The 17,683-nt window shown below is 51.5% G+C and overlaps 1 protein-coding gene across 1 annotated transcript in view; it reads right to left on the bottom strand.

Moving 5' to 3' along the window:
- The window catches only part of LOC147095502 (nitric oxide synthase 1-like), a 462,084-nt gene that overhangs the window by 82,941 nt on the left and 361,460 nt on the right, over positions 1 to 17,683 (bottom strand). Inside the window, exons 21-22 of the mRNA XM_085974639.1 lie at positions 15,108 to 15,318; positions 8,478 to 8,565 (exon numbers count right to left, since the gene is read on the bottom strand). Coding sequence (XP_085830765.1) covers positions 8,478 to 8,565; positions 15,108 to 15,318 — 299 coding nt within the window. The remainder of the gene's footprint in view (positions 1 to 8,477; positions 8,566 to 15,107; positions 15,319 to 17,683) is intronic.

Here is a 17,683-nt window from a genome sequence, read left to right as displayed (position 1 = left end):
GGTACATGTAGTGTTAGTGTGTCAGTGTACAGGGTGTGTGATATTAAACGGGTACATGTAGTGTTAGTGTGTCAGTGTACAGGGTGTGTGATATTAAACTGGTACATGTAGTGTTAGTGTGTCAGTGTACAGGGGTGTGATATTAAACGGGTACATGTAGTGTTCGTGTGTCAGTGTACAGGGTGTGTGATATTAAACTGGTACATGTAGTGTTAGTGTGTCAGTGTACAGTGTGTGATATTAAACTGGTACATGTAGTGTTAGTGTGTCAGTGTACAGGGGGTGTGATATTAAACTGGTACATGTAGTGTTAGTGTGTCAGTGTACAGGGTGTGTGATATTTAACTGGTACATGTAGTGTTAGTGTGTCAGTGTACAGGGGTGTGATATTAAACTGGTACATGTAGTGTTAGTGTGTCAGTGTACAGGGTGTGTGATATTAAACTGGTACATGTAGTGTTAGTGTGTCAGTGTCCGGGGGTGTGATATTAAACTGGTACATGTAGTGTTAGTGTGTCAGTGTACAGGGGGTGTGATATTAAACTGGTACATGTAGTGTTAGTCTGTCAGTGTACAGGGGTGTGATATTAAACTGGTACATGTCGTGTTAGTGTGTCAGTGTACAGGGTGTGTGATATTAAACTGGTGCATGTAGTGTTAGTGTGTCAGTGTCCAGGGGGTGTGATATTAAACTGGTACATGTAGTGTTAGTGTGTCAGTGTACAGGGTGTGATATTAAACTGGTACATGTAGTGTTAGTGTGTCAGTGTACAGGCGGTGTGATATTAAACTGGTACATGTAGTGTTAGTGTGTCAGTGTACAGGGTGTGTGATATTAAACTGGTACATGTAGTGTTAGTGTGTCAGTGTACAGGGGGTGTGATATTAAACTGATACATGTAGTGTTAGTGTGTCAGTGTACAGGGGGTGTGATATTAAACGGGTACATGTAGTGTTGGTGTGTCAGTGTACAGGGTGTGTGATAGTAAACTGGTACATGTAGTGTTAGTGTGTCAGTGTACAGGGTGTGATATTAAACTGGTACATGTAGTGTTAGTGTGTCAGTGTACAGGGGGTGTGATATTAAACTGGTGCATGTAGTGTTAGTGTGTCAGTGTACAGGGGGTGTGATATTAAACTGGTACATGTAGTGTTAGTGTGTCAGTGTACAGGGTGTGATATTAAACTGGTACATGTACTGTTAGTGTGTCAGTGTACAGGGGGTGTGATATTAAACTGGTACATGCAGTGTTAGTGTGTCAGTGTACAGGGGGGGTGATATTAAACTGGTACATGTAGTGTTAGTGTGTCAGTGTACAGGGGGTGCGATATTAAACTGGTACATGTAGTGTTAGTGTGTCAGTGTACAGGGGGTGTGATATTAAACTGGTACATGTAGCGTTAGTCTGTCAGTGTACAGGGGTGTGATATTAAACTGGTACATGTCGTGTTAGTGTGTCAGTGTACAGGGTGTGTGATATTAAACTGGTGCATGTAGTGTTAGTGTGTCAGTGTCCAGGGGGTGTGATATTAAACTGGTACATGTAGTGTTAGTGTGTCAGTGTACAGGGTGTGATATTAAACTGGTACATGTAGTGTTAGTGTGTCAGTGTACAGGCGGTGTGATATTAAACTGGTACATGTAGTGTTAGTGTGTCAGTGTACAGGGTGTGTGATATTAAACGGGTACATGTAGTGTTAGTGTGTCAGTGTACAGGGTGTGTGATATTAAACTGGTACATGTAGTGTTAGTGTGTCAGTGTACAGGGGTGTGATATTAAACGGGTACATGTAGTGTTCGTGTGTCAGTGTACAGGGTGTGTGATATTAAACTGGTACATGTAGTGTTAGTGTGTCAGTGTACAGTGTGTGATATTAAACTGGTACATGTAGTGTTAGTGTGTCAGTGTACAGGGGGTGTGATATTAAACTGGTACATGTAGTGTTAGTGTGTCAGTGTACAGGGTGTGTGATATTTAACTGGTACATGTAGTGTTAGTGTGTCAGTGTACAGGGGTGTGATATTAAACTGGTACATGTAGTGTTAGTGTGTCAGTGTACAGGGTGTGTGATATTAAACTGGTACATGTAGTGTTAGTGTGTCAGTGTCCGGGGGTGTGATATTAAACTGGTACATGTAGTGTTAGTGTGTCAGTGTACAGGGGGGGTGATATTAAACTGGTACATGTAGTGTTAGAGTGTCAGTGTACAGGCGGTGTGATATTAAACTGGTACATGTAGTGTTAGTGTGTCAGTGTACAGGGGTGTGATATTAAACTGGTACATGTAGTGTTCGTGTGTCAGTGTACAGGGGGTGTGATATTAAACTGGTACATGTAGTGTTAGTGTGTCAGTGTACAGGGGGTGTGATAGTAAACTGGTACATGTAGTGTTAGTGTGTCAGTGTACAGGGTGTGATATTAAACTGGTACATGTAGTGTTAGTGTGTCAGTGCACAGGGGGTGTGATATTAAATGGGTACATGTAGTGTTAGTGTGTCAGTGTACAGGGTGTGTGATATTAAACGGGTACATGCAGTGTTAGTGTGTCAGTGTACAGGGTGTGTGATATTAAACTGGTACATGTAGTGTTAGTGTGTCTGTGTACAGGGGGTGTGATATTAAATGGGTACATGTAGTGTTAGTGTGTCAGTGTACAGGGTGTGTGATAGTAAACTGGAACATGTAGTGTTAGTGTGTCAGTGTACAGGGGGTGTGATATTAAACTGGTGCATGTAGTGTTAGTGTGTCAGTGTACAGGGGGTGTGATATTAAACTGGTACATGTAGTGTTCGTGTGTCAGTGTACAGGGTGTGATATTAAACTGGTACATGTAGTGTTAGTGTGTCAGTGCACAGGGGGTGTGATATTAAACTGGTACATGTAGTGTTAGTGTGTCAGTGTACAGGCGGTGTGATATTAAACTGGTACATGTAGTGTTAGTGTGTCAGTGTACAGGGTGTGTGATATTAAACGGGTACATGTAGTGTTAGTGTGTCAGTGTACAGGGGGTGTGATATTAAACTGGTACATGTAGTGTTAGTCTGTCAGTGTACAGGGGTGTGATATTAAACTGGTACATGTCGTGTTAGTGTGTCAGTGTACAGGGTGTGTGATATTAAACTGGTGCATGTAGTGTTAGTGTGTCAGTGTCCAGGGGGTGTGATATTAAACTGGTACATGTAGTGTTAGTGTGTCAGTGTACAGGGTGTGATATTAAACTGGTACATGTAGTGTTAGTGTGTCAGTGTACAGGGGTGTGATATTAAACTGGTACATGTAGTGTTAGTGTGTCAGTGTACAGGGTGTGTGATATTAAACTGGTACATGTAGTGTTAGTGTGTCAGTGTCCGGGGGTGTGATATTAAACTGGTACATGTAGTGTTAGTGTGTCAGTGTACAGGGGGGGTGATATTAAACTGGTACATGTAGTGTTAGTGTGTCAGTGTACAGGCGGTGTGATATTAAACTGGTACATGTAGTGTTAGTGTGTCAGTGTACAGGGGTGTGATATTAAACTGGTACATGTAGTGTTCGTGTGTCAGTGTACAGGGGGTGTGATATTAAACTGGTACATGTAGTGTTAGTGTGTCAGTGTACAGGGGGTGTGATATTAAACGGGTACATGTAGTGTTAGTGTGTCAGTGTACAGGGTGTGTGATAGTAAACTGGTACATGTAGTGTTAGTGTGTCAGTGTACAGGGTGTGATATTAAACTGGTACATGTAGTGTTAGTGTGTCAGTGCACAGGGGGTGTGATATTAAATGGGTACATGTAGTGTTAGTGTGTCAGTGTACAGGGTGTGTGATATTAAACGGGTACATGTAGTGTTAGTGTGTCAGTGTACAGGGTGTGTGATATTAAACTGGTACATGTAGTGTTAGTGTGTCAGTGTACAGGGTGTGTGATATTAAACTGGTACATGTAGTGTTAGTGTGTCAGTGTACAGGGGGTGTGATATTAAACGGGTACATGTAGTGTTAGTGTGTCAGTGTACAGGGTGTGTGATAGTAAACTGGTGCATGTAGTGTTAGTGTGTCAGTGTACAGGGTGTGATATTAAACTGGTACATGCAGTGTTAGTGTGTCAGTGTACAGGGGGTGTGATATTAAATGGGTACATGTAGTGTTAGTGTGTCAGTGTACAGGGTGTGCGATATTAAACGGGTACATGTAGTGTTAGTGTGTCAGTGTACAGGGTGTGTGATATTAAACTGGTACATGTAGTGTTAGTGTGTCTGTGTACAGGGGGTGTGATATTAAATGGGTACATGTCGTGTTAGTGTGTCAGTGTACAGGGTGTGTGATAGTAAACTGGAACATGTAGTGTTAGTGTGTCAGTGTACAGGGGGTGTGATATTAAACTGGTACATGTAGTGTTAGTGTGTCAGTGTACAGGGGGTGTGATATTAAACTGGTACATGTAGTGTTAGTGTGTCAGTGTACAGGGTGTGATATTAAACTGGTACATGTAGTGTTAGTGTGTCAGTGTACAGGGGGTGTGATATTAAACTGGTACATGTAGTGTTAGTGTGTCAGTGTACAGGGTGTGTGATATTAAACTGGTACATGTAGTGTTAGTGTGTCAGTGTACAGGGGGTGTGATATTAAACTGGTACATGTAGTGTTTGTGTGTCAGTGTACAGGGGGTGTGATATTAAACTGGTACATGTAGTGTTAGTGTGTCAGTGTACAGGGTGTGTGATATTAAACTGGTACATGTAGTGTTAGTGTGTCAGTGTGCAGGGTGTGTGATATTAAACTGGTACATGTAGTGTTAGTGTGTCAGTGTACAGGGTGTGTGATATTAAACTGGTACATGAAGTGTTAGTGTGTCAGTGTACAGGGTGTGTGATATTAAACTGGTACATGTAGTGTTAGTGTGTCAGTGTACAGGGGGTGTGATATTAAACTGGTACATGTAGTGTTAGTGTGGCAGTGTACAGGGTGTGTGATATTAAACTGGTACATGCAGTGTTAGTGTGTCAGTGTACAGGGGGTGTGATATTAAACTGGTACATGTAGTGTTTGTGTGTCAGTGTACAGGGGGTGTGATATTAAACTGGTACATGTACTGTTAGTGTGTCAGTGTACAGGGGGTGTGATATTAAACTGGTACATGTATTGTTAGTGTGTCAGTGTACAGGGTGTGTGATATTAAACTGGTACATGTAGTGTTAGTGTGTCAGTGTGCAGGGGGTGTGAAATTAAACTGGTACATGTAGTGTTAGTGTGTCAGTGTACAGGCGGTGTGATATTAAACTGGTACATGTAGTGTTAGTGTGTCAGTGTACAGGGTGTGTGATATTAAACTGGTACAGGTAGTGTTAGTGTGTCAGTGTACAGGGGGTGTGATATTAAACTGGTACATGTAGTGTTAGTGTGTCAGTGTACAGGGTGTGTGATATTAAACTGGTACATGTCGTGTTAGTGTGTCAGTGTCCAGGGGGTGTGATATTAAACTGGTACATGTAGTGTTAGTGTGTCAGTGTACAGGCGGTGTGATATTAAACTGGTACATGTAGAGTTAGTGTGTCAGTGTACAGGGTGTGTGAAAGTAAACTGGTACATATAGTGTTAGTGTGTCAGTGTACAGGGGTGTGATATTAAACTGGTACATGTAGTGTTAGTGTGTCAGTGTACAGGGGGTGTGATATTAAACGGATACATGTAGTGTTAGTGTGTCAGTGTACAGGGGGTGTGATATTAAACTGGTACATATAGTGTTAGTGTGTCAGTGTACAGGGTGTGTGATATTAAACTGGTACATGTATTGTTAGTGTGTCAGTGTACAGGGTGTGTGATATTAAACTGGTACATGTAGTGTTAGTGTGTCAGTGTACAGGGGGTGTGATATTAAACTGGTACATGTAGTGTTAGTGTGTCAGTGTACAGGGGGTGTGATATTAAACTGGTACATGTAGTGTTAGTGTGTCAGTGTACAGGGTGTGTGATATTAAACTGGTACATGTAGTGTTAGTGTGTCAGTGTACAGGGGGTGTGATATTAAACTGGTACATGTCGTGTTAGTGTGTCAGTGTACAGGGTGTGTGATATTAAACTGGTACATGTAGTGTTAGTGTGTCAGTGTCCAGGGGGTGTGATATTAAACTGGTACATGTAGTGTTAGTGTGTCAGTGTACAGGCGGTGTGATATTAAACTGGTACATGTAGAGTTAGTGTGTCAGTGTACAGGGTGTGTGATAGTAAACTGGTACATGTCGTGTTAGTGTGTCAGTGTACAGGGGTGTGATATTAAACGAGTACATGTAGTGTTAGTGTCTCAGTGTACAGGGTGTGTGATATTAAACTGGTACATGTAGTGTTAGTGTGTCACTGTACAGGGTGTGTGATATTAAACTGGTACATGTATTGTTAGTGTGTCAGTGTACAGGGTGTGTGATATTAAACTGGTACATGTTGTGTTAGTGTGTCAGTGTACAGGGTGTGATATTAAACTGGTACATGTAGTGTTAGTGTGTCAGTGTACAGGGGGTGTGATATTAAACTGGTACATGTAGTGTTAGTGTGTCAGTGTGCAGGGGGTGTGATATTAAACGGGTACATGTAGTGTTAGTGTGTCAGTGTACAGGGGGTGTGATATTAAACTGGTACATGTAGTGTTAGTGTGTCAGTGTACAGGGTGTGATATTAAACTGGTACATGTAGTGTTAGTGTGTCAGTGTACAGGGTGTGTGATATTAACTGGTACATGTAGTGTTAGTGTGTCAGTGTACAGGGGGTGTGATATTAAACGGGTAAATGTAGTGTTAGTGTGTCAGTGTACAGGGGGTGTGATATTAAACTGGTTCATGTAGTGTTAGTGTGTCAGTGTACAGGGTGTGTGATATTAAACTGGTACATGTAGTGTTAGTGTGTCAGTGTACAGGCGGTGTGATATTAAACTGGTACATGTAGTGTTAGTGTGTCAGTGTACTGGGTGTGTGATATTAAACTGGCACATGTAGTGTTAGTGTGTCAGTGTACAGGGGGTGTGATATTAAACTGGTACATGTAGTGTTAGTGTGTCAGTGTACAGGGGGTGTGATATTAAACTGGTACATGTAGTGTTAGTGTGTCAGTGTACAGGGTGTGATATTAAACTGGTACATGTAGTGTTAGTGTGTCAGTGTACAGGGGGTGTGATATTAAACTGGTACATGTAGTGTTAGTGTGTCAGTGTACAGGGTGTGTGATATTAAACGGGTGCATGTAGTGTTAGTGTGTCAGTGTACAGGGTGTGATATTAAACTGTTACATGTAGTGTTAGTGTGTCAGTGCACAGGGTGTGTGATATTAAACGGGTGCATGTAGTGTTAGTGTGTCAGTGTACAGGGTGTGATATTAAACTGGTACATGTAGTGTTAGTGTGTCAGTGTACAGGGGGTGTGATATTAAACTGGTACATGTCGTGTTAGTGTGTCAGTGTACAGGGGGTGTGATATTAAACTGGTACATGTAGTGTTAGTGTGTCAGTGTACAGGGTGTGTGATAGTAAACTGGTACATGTAGTGTTAGTGTGTCAGTGTACAGGGGGTGTGATATTAAACTGGTACGTGTAGTGTTAGTGTGTCAGTGTACAGGGGGTGTGATATTAAACTGGTTCCTGTAGTGTTAGTGTGTCAGTGTACAGGGGTGTGATATTAAACTGGTACATGTAGTGTTAGTGTGTCAGTGTACAGGGGGTGTGATATTAAACTGGTACATGTAGTGTTAGTGTGTCAGTGTAAAGGGTGTGTGATATTAAACTGGTACATGTCGTGTTAGTGTGTCAGTGTACAGGGGTGTGATATTAAATGGGTACATGTAGTGTTAGTGTGTCAGTGTACAGGGGGTGTGATATTAAACTGGTTCATGTAGTGTTAGTGTGTCAGTGTACAGGGGGTGTGATATTAAACCGGTACATGTAGTGTTAGTGTGTCAGCGTACAGGGGTGTGATATTAAACTGGTACATGTAGTGTTAGTGTGTCAGTGTACAGGGGGTGTGATATTAAACTGGTACATGTCGTGTTAGTGTGTCAGTGTACAGGGGGTGTGATATTAAACTGGTACATGTAGTGTTAGTGTGTCAGTGTACAGGGGGTGTGATATTAAACTGGTACATGTAGTGTTAGTGTGTCAGTGTACAGGTTGTGTGATATTAAACTGGTACATGTAGTGTTAGTGTGTCAGTGTAAAGGGTGTGTGATATTAAACTGGTAGATGTAGTGTTAGTGTGTCAGTGTACAGGGGGTGTGATATTAAACTGGTACATGTAGTGTTAGTGTGTCAGTGTACAGGGGTGTGATATTAAACTGGCACATGTAGTGTTCGTGTGTCAGTGTACAGGGGGTGTGATATTAAACGGGTACATGTAGTGTTAGCGTGTCAGTGTACAGGGGGTGTGATATTAAACGGGTACATGTAGTGTTAGTGTGTCAGTGTACAGGGGGTGTGATATTAAACGGGTGCATGTTGTGTTTTGTTTTGAACCCTACCTTCTGACGAAGCACACAACAGTGTCCCCAGGATCAATGCGATTGAGCCACGAGGAACACACCCCGTGTCGAACTGGACCTTTTTCATCTAGAAAACAAACAGCAAAAATATAAACAGCACATTACTCGCTCAGAGTTTGTGCAGCTGTTCCTGATCACTATCCAGTGACCCTGGGTTAGAGGGAAAGGGAGAATCAGCCAGGGTTCCTGCGCCTGATCACTGTCCAGTGACCCCTGGGTTAGAGAGAGGGTAAATCAGCCAGGGTTCCTGCTCCTGATCACTGCCCAGTGACCCCTGGGTTAAAGAGAGGGGAAATCAGCCAGTGTTCCTGCTCCTGATCACTGCCCAGTGACCCCTGGGTTGGAGGGAAAGGGAGAATCAGCCAGGGTTCCTGCTCCTGATCACTGCCCAGTGACCCCTGGGTTAGAGAGAGGGGAAATCAGCCAGGGTTCCTGCTCCTGATCACTGTCCAGTGACCCCTGGGTTAGAGGGAAAGGGAGAATCAGCCAGGGTTCCTGCTCCTGATCACTGCCCAGTGACCCCTGGGTTAGAGAGAGGGGAAATCAACCACGGTTCCTGCTCCTGATCACTGTCCTGTGACCCCGGGTAGGGTAGGTGCCCGTGGGGACTCGTACCCCGGGGAGAGTCGCCGCCCGTGGGGACCCGTACCCCGGGGAGAGTCTGTGCCCATGGGGACCCGTACCCCGGGGAGAGTCGGTGCCCGCGGGGACCCATACCCCGGGGAGAGTCGATGCCCGTGGGGACCCGTACCCTGGGGAGAGTCTGTGCCTGTGGAAACCCGTACCCCAGGGAGAGTCTGTGCCTGTGGCGACTGTACCCCGGGTAGAGTCTGTGCCCGCGGGGACCCGTACCCTGGGGAGAGTCCACGCCCGTGGGAAGCCGTAACCCGGGGAGAGTCTGTGCCTGTGGAAACCCGTACCCCAGGGAGACTCTGTGCCTGTGGGGACCCGTACCCCAGGGAGAGTCTGTGCCTGTGGCGACTGCACCCCGGGTAGAGTCTGTGCCGGTGGAAACCCTTACCCCAGGGAGAGTCTGTGCCTGTGGGGACCCGTACCCCGGGGAGAGTCTGTGCCTGTGGAAACCCGTACCCCAGGCAGAGTCGCCGCGAATGGGGACCCATGCCCCGGGGAGAGTCTGTGCCTGTGGAAACCCGCACCCCAGGGAGAGTCGCGGCGAATGGGGACCCGTACCCCAGGGAGAGTCTGTGCCTGTGGGGACCTGTACCCCGGGGAGAGTTGGTGCCCGTGGGGACCCGTACCCCGGGGAAAGTCTGTGCCCGTGGGGACCTGTACCCCAGGAAGAGTCCACGCCCGTGGGGACCCATACCCCAGGGAGAGTCTGTGCCCATGGGGACCCGTACCCATGGGCACCGTACCAGCACGGTGGCATAGTGGTTAGCACTGTTGCCTCACAGCACCAGGGACCCGGGTTCGAATCCGGCCTCAGGTGACTGTCTGTGTGGAGTTTGCACATTCTCCCCGTGTTTGCGTGGGTTTCCTCCGGGTGCTCCGGTTTCCTCCCACAGTCCAAAGATGTGCGGGTTAGGTTGATTGGCTATGATAAATTGACCCTTAGTGTTAGGGGGATTAAATACGTGGGATTACGGGGATCGGTTGGGATATGTGTCGGTGCAGGCTCGATGGGCCGAAATGGCCTCTATCTGCACTGTGGGGTTTCTGTGATTCTGTGATTCTGTGAGAGTCTGTGCCTGTGGGGACCCGTTCCCCGGGGAGAGTTGGTGCCCATGGGGTGCCGTACCCTGGGGAGAGTTGGTGCTCGTGGGGATCCGTACCCCGGGGAAAGTCTGTGCCCGTGGGGACCCGTACCCCGGGAAGAATCGACGCCCGTGGGGACCTGTACCCTGGGGAGAGTCGGTGCCTGCGGGTACCTGTACCCTGGGGAGAGTCAGTGCCCGTGGGGACCCGTACCCCGGGGAGAGTCTGTGCTCGTGGGGACCAGTATCCTGGGGAGAGTTGCCGCCCGTGGGGACCCGTACCCCGGGGAGAGTCTCTGCCCGTGGCGACTCGTACCCCGGGGAGAATCTGTGCCTGTGGGGACCCGTACCCCAGGGAGAGTCCACGCCCATAGGGACCCGTACCGCGGGGAGAGTCTTTGCCTGTGGAAACCCTTACCCCAGGGAGAGTCTGTGCCTGTGGGGACCCGTACCCCGGGGAGAGTCTGTGCCTCTGGGGACCCGTTCCCCAGGGAGAGTCTGTGCCTGTGGGGACCCGTTTCCCGGGGAGAGTCTGTGCCTGTGGGGACCCGTACCCCAGGGAGAGTCTGTGCCCATGGGGACCCGTACCCCGGGAAGAGTCGACGCCCGTGGGGACCTGTACCCCGGGGAGAGTCGGTGCCTGCGGGGACCTGTACCGTGGGGAGAGCCGGAGCCCGTGGGGACCCATACCCCGGGGAGAGTCGGTGGACGTGGGGACCCGTACCCCAGGGAATGTCTGTGCCCGTGGGGTCCCGTACCCCGGGGAGAGTCTGTGCCCGTGGAGACCCGTACCCCAGGGAGAGTCGGTGCCCATGGGGACCCGTACCCCGGGGAGAGTCGGTGCCCGCGGGGACCCGTACCCTGGGGAGAGTCCACGCCCGTGGGAACCCATACCCCGGCGAGAGTCTGTGCCTGTGGAAACCCATACCCCGGGGAAAGTCTGTGCCCGTGGGGACCCGTACCCCGGGAAGAGTCGACGCCCGTGGGGACCTGTACCCCGGGGAGAGTCGGTGCCTGCGGGTACCTGTACCCTGGGGAGAGTCAGTGCCCGTGGGGACCCGTACCCCGGGGAGAGTCTGTGCTCGTGGGGACCCGTACCCCAGGGAGAGTCTGTGCCCATGGGGACCCGTACCCCGGGGAGAGTCGGTGCCAGCGGGGACCCGTACCCTGGGGAGAGTCCACGCCCGTGGGAACCCGTACCCCGGGGAGAGTCTGTGCCTGTGGAAACCCGTACCCCAGGGAGAGTCTGTGCCTGCGGGGACCCGTACCCCAGGGAGAGTCTGTGCCTGTGGTGACTGCACCCCGGGGAGAGTCGGTGTCCGTGGGGACCTGTACACCAGGGAATGTCTGTGCCCATGGGGACCCGTACCCCGGGAAGAGTCGACGCCCGTGGGGATCTGTACCCCGGGGAGAGTCGGTGCCTGCGGGGACCTGTACCCTGGGGAGAGCCGGTGCCCGTGGGGACCCATACCCCGGGGAGAGTCGGTGTCCGTGGGGACCCGTACCCCAGGGAATGTCTGTGCCCGTGGGGTCCCGTACCCCAGGGAGAGTCTGTGCCCATGGGGACCCGTACCCCGGGAAGAGTCGACGCCCGTGGGGACCTGTACCCCGGGGAGAGTCGGTGCCTGCGGGGACCTGTACCCTGGGGAGAGCCGGTGCCCGTGGGGACCCATACCCCGGGGAGAGCCGGTGTCCGTGGGGACCCGTACCCCAGGGAATGTCTGTGCCCGTGGGGTCCCGTACCCCAGGGAGAGTCTGTGCCCATGGGGACCCGTACCCCAGGGAGAGTCGGTGCCCATGGGGACCAGTATCCCGGGGAGAGTTGCCGCCCGTGGGGACCCGTACCCCGGGGAGAGTCTGTGCCAGTGGGGACCCGTACCCCGGGAAGAGTCGACGCCCGTGGGGACCCGTACCCCGGGGAAAGTCTGTGCCCGTGGGGACCCGTACCCCGGGGAGAGTCTGTGCCTGTGGGGACCCGTAGGGTAGAGTTGGTGCCCGTGGGGACCCGTACCCCGCGGAAAGTCTGTGCCCGTGGGGACCCGTACCCCGGGGAGAGTTGGTGCCCGTGGGGACCCGTACCCCAGGGAGAGTCGGTGCCCATGGGGACCAGTATCCCGGGGAGAGTTGCCGCCCGTTGGGACCCGTACCCCGGGGAGAGTCTGTGCCCGTGGCGACTCGTACCCCGGGGAGAATCTGTGCCTGTGGGGACCTGTACCCCAGGGAGAGTCCACGCCCATAGGGACCCGTACCCCGGGGAGTGTCTGTGCCTGTGGGGACCCGTACCCCGGGGAGAGTCTGTGCCTGTGGGGACCCGTTCCCCGGGGAGAGTCTGTGCCTGTGGGGACCCGTACCCCGGGGAGAGTTGGTGCCCGTGGGGACCCGTACCCCGGGGAGAGTCTGTGCCCCTGGGGACCCGTACCCCAGGGAGAGTCTGTGCCCATGGGGACCCGTACCCCAGGGAGAGTCTGTGCCCCTGGGGACCCGTATCCCAGGGAGAGTCGGTGCCCATGGGGACCAGTACCCCGGGGAGAATCGCCGCGATGCGGACCCGTACCCCAGGGAGAGTCTGTGCCTGTGGGGACCCGTTCCCCGGGGAGAGTTGGTGCCCATGGGGTCCCGTACCCTGGGGAGTGTTGGTGCTCGTGTTGATCCGTACCCCGGGGAAAGTCTGTGCCCGTGGGGACCCGTACCCCGGGAAGAGTCGACGCCCGTGGGGACCTGTACCCCGGGGAGAGTCGGTGCCTGCGGGTACCTGTACCCTGGGGAGAGTCAGTGCCCGTGGGGACCCGTACCCCGGGGAGAGTCTGTGCTCGTGGGGACCCGTACCCCAGGGAGAGTCGGTGCCCATGGGGACCAGTACCCCGGGGAGAGTCGGTGCCCGCGGGGACCCGTACACTGGGGAGAGTCCACGCCCGTGGGAACCCGTACCCCGGGGAGAGTCTGTGCCTGTGGAAACCCGTACCCCAGGGAGAGTCTGTGCCTGTGGCGACTGCACCCCGGGTAGAGTCTGTGCCGGTGGAAACCCTTACCCCAGGGAGAGTCTGTGCCTGTGGGGACCCGTACCTCGGGGAGAGTCTGTGCCTGTGGGGACCCGTACCCCGGGGAGAGTCTGTGCCTGTGGAAAACCGTACCCCAGGGAGAGTCTGTGCCTGTGGGGACCCGTACCCCGGGGAGAGTTGGTGCCCATGGGGACCCGTACCCCGGGAAAGTCTGTGCCCATGGGGACCCGTACCCCGGGAAGAGTCGACGCCCGTGGGGACCTGTAACCCGGGGAGAGTCGGTGCCTGCGGGGACCTGTACCCTGGGGAGAGCCGGTGCCCGTGGGGACCAATACCCCGGGGAGAGTCGGTGTCCGTGGGGACCTGTACACCAGGGAATGTCTGTGCCCATGGGGACCCGTACCCCGGGAAGAGTCGACGCCCGTGGGGACCTGTACCCCGGGGAGAGTCGGTGCCTGCGGGGACCTGTACCCTGGGGAGAGCCGGTGCCCGTGGGGACCCATACCCCGGGAAGAGTCGGTGTCCGTGGGGACCCGTACCCCAGGGAATGTCTGTGCCCATGGGGACCCGTACCCCGGGAAGAGTCGACGCCCGTGGGGACCTGTACCCCGGGGAGAGTCGGTGCCTGCGGGGACCTGTACCCTGGGGAGAGCCGGTGCCCGTGGGGACCCATACCCCGGGGAGAGTCGGTGTCAGTGGGGACCTGTACACCAGGGAATGTCTGTGCCCGTGGGGACCCGTACCCCGGGGAGAGTCTGTGCCCGTGGGGACCCATACCCCGGGGAGAGTCGGTGTCCGTGGGGACCCGTACCCCAGGGAATGTCTGTGCCCATGGGGACCCGTACCCCGGGAAGAGTCGACGCCCGTGGGGACCTGTACCCCGGGGAGAGTCGGTGCCTGCGGGGACCTGTACCCTGGGGAGAGCCGGTGCCCGTGGGGACCCATACCCCGGGGAGAGTCGGTGTCAGTGGGGACCTGTACACCAGGGAATGTCTGTGCCCGTGGGGACCCGTACCCCGGGGAGAGTCTGTGCCCGTGGGGACCCGTACCCCAGGGAGAGTCTGTGCCTGTGGGGACCCATTCCCCGGGGAGACTCTGTGCCTGTGGGGACCCGTACCCCGGGGAGAGTTGGTGCCCGTGGGGACCCGTACCCCGGGGAAAGTCTGTGCCCATGGGGACCCGTACCCCGGGGAGAGTCTGTGCCTGTGGGGACCCGTAGGGTAGAGTTGGTGCCCGTGGGGACCCGTACCCCGCGGAAAGTCTGTGCCCGTGGGGACCCGTACCCCGGGGAGAGTTGGTGCCCGTGGGGACCCGTACCCCGGGGCAAGTCTGTGCCCGTGGGGACCTGTACCCCGGGAAGAGTCCACGCCCATGGGGAGCCATACCCCAGGGAGAGTCTGTGCCCATGGGGACCCGTACCCCAGGGAGAGTCTGTGCCCCTGGGGACCTGTACCCCGGCGAGAGTCTGTGCATGTGGAGACCCGTACCCCGGGGATAGTCTGTGCCTGTGGGGACTCGTACCCCAGGGAGAGTCTGTGCCCGTGTGGACCCGTACCCTGGGGAGAGCCGGTGCCCATGGGGACCCGTACCCCTGGGAGAGTCCACGCCCGTGGGCACCCATACGCCAGGGAGAGTCCACACCTGTGGGGACCCGTACCCTGATGAGTGGTGCCCGTGGGCACTGCACCCCGGGGAGTGTCAGTGCCCGAGGGGACCTGTAATCTGGGGAGAGTCGGTGCCTGTTGGGACTGCACCCTGGGGAGAGTCAGTGCCCGTGGGAACTGCACCCCGGGGAGAGTCGGCGCCCATGGGAACTGCAGCCTGGGGAGAGTCGGCGCCCGTGGGGTCTGCACCCCGGGGAGAGTCAGTGCTAATGAATATTAGAGTGTCCGTACTCCTGGTTCGATATTTGAGGACGGCCACCGTTGCATGAATCTCGGTCGGATGGGTGTCTGGCGATGAGCTGATCGAGTAGTATCGAGGCTGCAGCAGCGGGAGCTGGGTGAGCAGCAGGCTCGCGGGCACTCTGAGAGACGGGAAGGCGTCAAGGACCTCAGCGATGGTCGGGCTGTTCTCCCACTTCCACTCTTCATACTTGTGTGTCCCCTGAACCAGAAACAGGTTAAATACAGGCAGCAAGCAAGCAGGCAATGAGGACCCCAAAAGGGAGTGACATTTAACCTCAGTCCCACCAACAGGGACGGACCGCTCCCCTCATTCTCGCCAAGAGGGAGTGACCCGTCGCCTCAAACACGCCGACAGGGAGTGACCCATCCCCTCACTCAATTCAATTCAAATCGCTTTATTGGCATGACAAGGTACATCTTATGTTGCCAAAGCATCGAAAAACATTCATGGTTGTACACAAAAATACAGATCTATCCATACAGTGTATAAACAGATATATCCCTGAGTGTATAAATATACATTCATATAATTTGTATATACTCTTTTCTTATATTTAGTGGTTGTCCCTCTGTTTATGGCAAGCTGTAACATAGTGTGCCGCTAAGGTTACACAATTTCTCTCTTCCCCTAGTAGGTATGGGAGTTTTTGGTCGTCATTCAAATTTCTGAATTCCGGGCATATTTTTGTGAATTTTGGGTAGAAATTCTCCTTATGCCCTGATATTTTCTACAAGCTGTGAGGAAGTGCATCTCTGTCTCCACCACTCCCTGACTGCAGTGAGAGCATATCCTGTCCTCTCTTGGTAGCCGGGTCTGCCTGTGTCTACCTTTTTCGATCGCCAGGCTATGTTCACTAAGTCTGTACATTGTCAAGGTTTTTCTCAGTTTGCTATCCTTTACCATGGTCAGGTAATCAGCCATGTTGTATTGTCTGTTTAGGGCCAAGTAGCAATTGAGTTTGCTTTGGGTTTTTGTTGTTTCTGCCCAATATGACAGATATTTTTCCTTTTGCTTAGCGACGATTGTGTTGGGTTGAATTCTTTGTGTTACGCTGTCACTGTCCTGGGGCTGGTTATTGTTAGTAGTGTTAGTAGTTACTTCACTGAGTCCCAGGACTAGTTGACTGAGGGTACTCTTCTTTATGGTCCTCTCTTGGCATTTGAGGGCTTCGTAATGATAACATTGGGGGTTGCTCATTTCTAGGTGTTTCCAAAATTTGGTGGCTCTTTTTTGGATAGTGATTATTAATGGATATTGGCCTAGTTCTGCCCTGCATGCATTGTTTACGGTTTTCCTTTGAGTCCGGAGGATGCTTTTACAGAATTCTGCATGTAGGATCTCAATTGGGTGTTTGTCCCATTTTGCAAATTCTTGTTGTGTTAGCGGTCCCCACACCTCACTGCCATAGAGTGCAATTGGTTCAATTACTGATTTAAAAATTTTGAGCCAAATGCTAATTGGGATTTCTATTTGGATTGATTTTTTAATGGCATAGAAAGCCCTTCTTGCTTTCTCTTTTAGTTCATTCACAGCCAGATGAAAATTTCCCGTAGAACTGATTTTTAGGCCCAGGTATGTGCAGTTAGTGGTTTGTTCAATTTTGGTTGTTCCTAGTGTGAAATTTATTTTGGGTCCCTGATGTCTGGATCTTTGCTGGAACACAAGGATTTTGTTTTTTTGGGGATTTATTGTCAGGGCCCAGGTCTGGCAGAACGACTCCAGCAGATCCAGGTTCTGCTGTAGACCCTCCTTAGTTGGTGACAGCAGAACCAGGTCGTCTGCATAGAGGAGGAATTTAACCTTGGATTCATACAGGGTGAGGCCGGGGCTGTAGATTGTTCAAGTAGTTTTGCCAATTCATTTATGTGAATATAAAACAGTGTCGGTGAGATGGGCGAGCCCTGCATCACCCACCGCCCCTGTGGGAAGTATTTTGTTTGTTTGTCTCCAATTTTAACTGCACATTTGTTGTTTGTATACATTGATTTAATTACATCATATGTTTCTCCCCCTACCCCGCTTTTGATAAGTTTCAGGAATAAATCGTCGTGCCAGATGGAGTCGAAAGCCTTCTGGAAATCTATAAAGCATGCGTAGATTTTGCTTTTGTTTTGATGAACGTGTTTGTCAATTAGGGTCTGTAGGGTGAAGATATGATCTGATGTTCTATAGTTTGGCAGGAATCCAATTTGGCTTTTACTCAGGACATTGTGCTCCTCATGGAAGTTTATAAGTCTTTTGTTTATGATACTACAGAATACCTTCCCCAGGTTACTGTTTACACAGATGCCTCGATAGTTATTTGGGTCAACTTTGTCCCCACTTTTGTATATGGGCGTTATGAGTCCTTTGTTCCAGATATCAGGGAAGTAACCGACACTCAGAACCAAGTTGAAGAGTTTTAGGATAGCCAGTTTCAGTTTATCGTCTGTGTGTTTAATCATCTCACTTAGTATGCCGTCTGCCCCGCAAGCTTTTCCTGGTCGCAGGTCCTTGAGTTTTTCAAATAGTTCTTTTTCTGTTATTATGGAGTCTAGCGGGTTTTGGTTATCTTTTATGGCCA

The sequence above is a fragment of the Somniosus microcephalus genome, unplaced genomic scaffold, assembly GCF_052327205.1.
Source record: "Somniosus microcephalus isolate GS21.2 unplaced genomic scaffold, FLI_Smic_1.0 unresolved_chr1, whole genome shotgun sequence".
In the NCBI taxonomy this organism is placed as follows: Eukaryota; Metazoa; Chordata; class Chondrichthyes; order Squaliformes; family Somniosidae; genus Somniosus; species Somniosus microcephalus.
Note: the sequence above shows the minus strand (reverse complement) of the source record. Positions and strands in the feature narration are given on the sequence as shown.